This window comes from Balaenoptera borealis, assembly GCF_965194805.1.
Source record: "Balaenoptera borealis genome assembly, chromosome: 6".
NCBI classification, from domain to species: domain Eukaryota; kingdom Metazoa; phylum Chordata; class Mammalia; order Artiodactyla; family Balaenopteridae; genus Balaenoptera; species Balaenoptera borealis.
The window spans coordinates 3061092-3067091 of NC_138863.1; the positions used below are offsets into that span (position 1 = coordinate 3061092).

Consider the following 6000-nt stretch of genomic DNA (forward strand, 5'->3'; position numbering starts at 1 on the left):
TCTCCCAGCCACACTTCTTCTGTGCCCTGCAGACACCTGCCTACTTGCCACCATCCCTGAGTGTCCAAGGGGACGTGTCACCCAACGTGGCTGCTGTGGATAGGGACGCCAGCTTTAGCAAATAAAACTACAGGACGCCCAGTTAAACTTGAATGGCAGGTAAACGAGTTCTTTTTAGTATAAGTATGTCCCAAATATTGCTTGAGACACTCTTATACTAAAACGCTTTGTCGCTTCACTGACACGGAATTTAACTGGGGGCCCTGTGACTTCCTGGAAGCCTCGGCTGTGATGCTGCAGCTGTCCGGCCTCTGCCCGCCAGGTGCCCAGCTGTTCTGCATTCCTCGCTGCTGCCTCCCTTCCCACGCCCGAGCCCTCTGTCCACCTGTGGAACCCTCTGGAGCCTCTCCACTCTTTCCAGCTCAGCCCCACCTTCCCTTGCCCTGTCTCCCACGCCCAGCCCCCGCCCAGCCCCCGCTGGGCTCCGGCACAGCAGCCCAGGGCTCTTTAAACCATGTGTTCCATCTCGTCACCGCGTTTAATATCCTCCAGGTCTGCCCGTTGCCCTTGCAATGAAATCTGAACTGCTCCCCTTGGCCCAGAGGATCGGGTCCTCCTGTAGCTTGGCTCAAAGCCCTCTTCCCCTCATGCTTCCATCACAAAGGCTTCTGGAAAGTTCCAAGAACCAAGGCCTTTGCATAACTGTTCTTGTGCTCTGGAGAGCTCTTCCCGACTCCCTGGGGCTTGAGATCAGGGACCCCGCCGCCCGCGGCTTACTTCTTTCTGCAGATGGCACCCTTCGCGTTCGTGGCTCAACGGGAGCACGGCTTCTCAGCCTTGGCACCATGGGCGTTTTGTGCTGGACCCTTCTTCGTGTGGGGCTGCAGCGGGCAGCCCCCAGCACTAGGCTGTGTAGCGGCACCCCTGGCTTCTACCTACTAGAAGCCCCTTCCAGGCCTGACACCCTGGGGCCCACTTGTGCTCTGCACCAGGTAGAAGTTACCAGGAGAAACTAGTGCCTCCCCGATGCTCCCTTATCTGCTCCTCCGCCCAGCCCGCAGCCATCCTTCCTCTCGCAAATGGACCCTGGAATCTTCTGGAGGCAATAAAGTCACATGCGGAGAGGACCAACCTGGGGTGTCAGTGTCACCAAGTTTCTGTTACCTGACTACGCCTTTCAGGCCTCTTCCCCCGGAACACGGGTTTGCTATGTGATACGTGAACTGCTTTCATTCCAGCCGACAATTGGCCTGAGTCTGTGACAGTAAGGCAGGCGTTATCATTCAGTCATTTGCTGGGTAAATTGCTGCCTTTGGGCCTCCCAGGTGAGGTCTGGCTCAGGAGAACCCTTCCTGGTGAGCCTGTCGGGTGTCGGGGTGCAGAGCCCCGGGGAGCAGGGTGGGCGCCGCCCGGCTTGGCCGCGGAGGGCAGAGGGATGCGGGCCAGGTCTCTGGTCCCACAGAATCGACCGTGGGAACTGCACCCGGGAGGGAGGGCGCAATCGTGGAGGGAAATAAAGGAGACACTGTGAGGCCTAATGAGGAATAAATAAGAACGGATTGGCTGTGATGCGACGCTCGGGCCCACGGGGTCCCCTGCTCCCCTGCCGAGACTTGGCAGTGGATCCTGCTCCAGTGAAGCTGCTTAGAGTCTGTGTTTTGAACGATGACTGAAGTGATGTCTTTCAATGTCAAAGAAAATACTAAAATAAAACAATCTTAGGGAAAAAACTTTTTTCTCCACCGACAACAATACCGTCATTATGTTACAAAGAATAAGTTCTTGTTTAGGTTGGGAGCCTCCTCTTGCCGCCGTGTTGACATAACCCTCCTCGCTAAGAACAAACACGTTCTCTAGAAATGTTACCCAGACCCAAGGTCATCCATCCTGGAGCAGGGAGGGCTGGTGCCAAGGACATCCCTTTAGGGGCTCCGTGTGTGTTGTGTGTGTGTGTGTGTGTGTGTGTGTGTGTGTGTGTGTGTGTGTGGAGGGCTGGTGGCTGGGGCCTGGGGACAGGACCGAGCCCCATCAGCATCGTGTTTTTCTCCATTTGCCAGGAAGAAAGTGCAGAGCAGGGGCGGGCGGGCACAGGGCCAGGGTAGGTGCTAAGGCCACAGCAGCCGCCCCATCTCCCCTTCACCCCTCCTAAGGCTGCAGTGCCTCCTCCTCGGGTCTTCCCGGAGTCTCCAGCAGAGCAAGAGGCTCTTGGGCAGGGATCCCACTGCCCTCAGGCGTGTGCCCTTCTCAGAGCCCCGTGAGCCTCTGCCACATATCAGGCACTGTTCTGCAAGGGACACGCCTGGCTCAGATGTGATGGGGTTACAGGATTGAGAAGTTCACCTCTCGGGGCTCAATCTAGGCTCAGTCAGGAGAGGTCTGGTCTGCCTCTGTCGGCTTGGACAGGTGCCCCACTCCTAGTCCCCCTAGGTTCCTGGGATGGGATCTGGCACCTGGCACTCACATCCAGCCGAGAGGAGAGAGTCAGAAGGCTCCAGGAGAAGACGGATTGCTCAGCCTGGGTCCCGTGCTCCTCCCTGAGATGATCCTGGGGGGCGGGCTGGGGCCAGGGCCCACTGAGTGGGGAGCCCTCCGTGCCAGGTGGACCTCGGGAGAGACGGGCTCTGTGCCCGAAGGAGTGGGATGCTGGTGGCCAAACCCGCGGGGCTGCAGGGTCGGCAGCTCAGCATCTTCACTGGAATTCACACCACATGGGGCGCCCACATCGCACACTCTGCCAGACAGCACTTCTGAGTAGAAGCTGTGAAACTGCTTCATTCTGGGAGAAAAAAATCAGGAGGAACAGACTTTCTGAACTAGCTATTTGCCTTAAGTAAGGATTCCACCTACAACATTTCCTTGACGTGTTGCTCCCGCCACTTCCAATGAGGGCACAAACATCTCTCAACAGCCCTGGCCCGGGACTGATACTACGCACTCCGACTGGCACGCGCCTGTGGAAGGAAGACAAAACCCAGAAACTTCTCCCTGCACCTGAACAGAACAGAGAGGGTAAGAAACAAACACACCAGGTCGATTAGCAAAAAGAATCCTTCCGACTTGGACTCCAGGATTAGAACCGCCTCCAGACGTAAAACAGCACGGTAATCTGCAGTAGTCACGTCGACTGCATTTCCTGTGATGCCCCGGTCGGTTCCAAACAGTTATACTTCCATTTATACGGACTCACATATTTCAATAAATATAGCGGCCTTGCAAGAAAACCTCCAACCGCCCCCAGCATGCCAGGGAAGGTGCGTGTTTCCCAGGACAGATGACAGATGAGTTCGTAGAGGACAGTGTCAGCCAGCCCTCCTGAGTAAAGGCGGACTCATAAAAACAGCTTACAATGAAGTCATCATAGACTAACTCTGGGCCCCCTGGAAATGCCCTTCTTTTCTGATTGATGAAAAACAAGAAGTGCCACCTTGCTTTTCTGGGTAGCAAAATCTTCATCACCAAGGAGATCTAGCTCACGTCACCACTTGGGAAGAAAACTGTGTGCTCCTGTAATTCTTCTAATTACCGCTGGGCTCCAATGACACTAATTAACGGATAACCTCATAAAGTTGTGTTTCTTTTTCCAAGATATAACATTAGCCAGACCTTTCAGAATAATGTTAAGATTCTAGGATTTTGAACTTCCACCAGAACATGTATTATTTTCTTGGTAAACAAGGAAGGTCTTTATATGTGACCGTGAAATAGTGTTTTATTTATACAAGCTTTAGAGGGTGCAGTTTCTGGACAGCAGTAAAGAACATTTATTTGTTTATTTACGTTTAAGAAATGAGCCAACCTGGCTCTCTAACTTGCTAAAACAGAAATGTTCATTTCTTAGGAAACTAAAACAGTAAGTTCCACGTCAAGCTCATAGATCCTAATGCAAAAGAAGAGAATAATATTATTATAAGACTGGGCTGGGCTTCCCTGGTGGCACAGTGGTTGAGAATATGCCTGCCAATGCAGGGGACACGGGTTCGAGCCCTGGTCTGGGAAGATCCCACATGCCGCGGAGCAACTAAGCCTGTGCACCACAACTACTGAGCCTGAGCTCTAGAGCCCGTGAGCCACAACTACTGAGGCTGCGTGCTGCAACTACTGAAGCCTGCGCGCCTAGATCCTGTGCTCTGCAACAAAAAGCCACAGCAATGAGAAGCCCGCGCACCGCAACGAAGAGTTGCCCCCGCTCGCCACAACTAGAGAAAGACTGTGTGCAGCAACGAAGACCCAACACGGCCAAAAATAAATAAAATAAATAAATTTATTAAAAAAAAAAAAAAAAAGACTGGGCTTTTCACATAGCTTCAGCCAAAACACTTATGTGGCAAGATCAGCTTTCAGATTACACTCTACTGAAGCAGATACTAAGGGTTTTAGGCAGATCCAACACTCCTTGGCGAATAGGGAGATTGGAATTGCAGCCCCTCTCGTCCCAGACAAGCCCCACGGCCCCAAGCTGCTTCTCCAGCAGCTACAAAGCAGTGTGGTGTCACCCCTTCACGGAGGGGCACCTCGCGGCAGGTGCTTCAGACCGGCATCATCTGTTCGGCAGCCAGGACTCAGGTTTCCCAGGGCTACTGGATTCTTTCACTCTAAAAGACCTATTTAGTTTTTATTAAAAGGTAACTAACTAAATACACGAAATGAGTCCAGCAGTTAAAGCAGTTTAGGAAGGTTGCTTAGCATTTTGTGAAAACATTGTGGACAGGGAAGTGAAGATGACAATTTCTCGTGAAATTTTGCTAAGGCTGGTGCAGGTTCCTGTCACCACGGGGTTTCCATCTACAGTCTCTCAAAACAGAAAGCCGAGCGTGTCCCGCCACCTCACCAAGGGTCCCTCTTTGAACTTCTATTAGCCAGAAGTGACAAGTCAACAACAAACAACAACAAGCTGTGGAGATGTCCCCGAAGAGGACAAAGAACATCTGCAAAGGAGGCTTATTGGCACATCAGCAACTGCTGGCCGTGACAGAGTCAGATTTTCAGTTTTAACTAATTTTCTAGGTAAACGGCCCGTGGTCTGATTCCGAAACCCTGAAACGGCCGCACCCGCAGCGCAGAGCCGGGAGCAGAGGTGCGGGAAGGGGGCCGCGCGGCCGCCGTTTCCTCCTGAGCCGAGCGCTCCCGTGGGGCCGGGGTGGGGGGGAAGCGCCCGCCGCTCCAGAGCCCGCGACGCCTCCGAAGCCGCCCCTTCCCCCGAGGGAGGCGCCGCCCGCGGCCCCGTCCCGAGCCGGAGCCGGGGTGGCCGGGACCCCCGCCCTACTCACCCAGGAGCAGCCAGAGGCCGCGCCGCGGGAGGCCGCGCAGGCCCCGGGCCATGTCCGCAGCCGAGTCCGCCCGCCGCGCGCCCCGCCGAGGACTGAGCCCGCCGGGCGGCGCGCCGGGGGCGGAGGCGGGAGCGGAGCGGAGCGGGCGGAGGCGGCGGCAGTGTGGCCCGCCGGGGATGGGGGGCGCCGGGACCCAAAGGGACGGCCGACAGCGGGGGAGCCGGGCTCGCCAGCACCTGCCGGCCGGGGCGCCGGGGCCGAGGCTGAACCTGGGAGGCGACCCGGCCCTCGGCGAGTAGCCCTGAGAGCGCGGAGCGAGCGCGGCGCCGGGACCCTTCCCGGGCGAGCGCACACCCGGGCTCCGGGGGACGCTCCTGAAGTGTTTGACAAACAAGACACTTGATTAACTAGGGCGGCTCTTCTAGACAGGGCATCTCCATGTCAACCCGGGCACCATCCCTCCTCCTCTCCCTGGGTTACAACCGCCCACTCCTACCTCGGGGGTCTGCTTTGCAAAAGGCCAAGGCCACCCTTGCCCATCCACCTCTCCCAAGGTGCAGGCACTGGGGATCCTGAGAGGAGAAAACCAGTCCCGGGGCCTGGGGAGACTCAGTAACCAAAAAAGGACCCATAGGTCCAATGAGGAACTGGAAAGACAAGATGAGGAAGAGGGTGCGGGCGCAGGGGAGGCGGTGCACGGAGGCCCTGAGGCTGGAGGGAAGAGGGCTCTTGG

At 56.0% G+C, this 6000-nt stretch overlaps 1 protein-coding gene across 2 annotated transcripts in view; it reads right to left on the minus strand.

Moving 5' to 3' along the window:
- RAMP1 (receptor activity modifying protein 1) overlaps positions 1-5782 on the minus strand; it is a 51377-nt gene extending 45595 nt beyond the window's left edge. The window contains exon 1 of one of the 2 annotated variants that reach the window (XM_082396087.1): positions 5764-5782. Coding sequence is in view for 1 of the 2 variants with exons in the window: in XM_082396088.1 (XP_082252214.1) it covers positions 5268-5319 (52 nt within the window). In the remaining variant the exon portion in view is untranslated. Of the gene's footprint in view, positions 1-5267; positions 5422-5763 lie in introns of those variants that run through there. The other variant, XM_082396088.1, reaches the window with a different exon arrangement.
- Between the last annotated feature and the right edge of the window lie 218 nt (positions 5783-6000).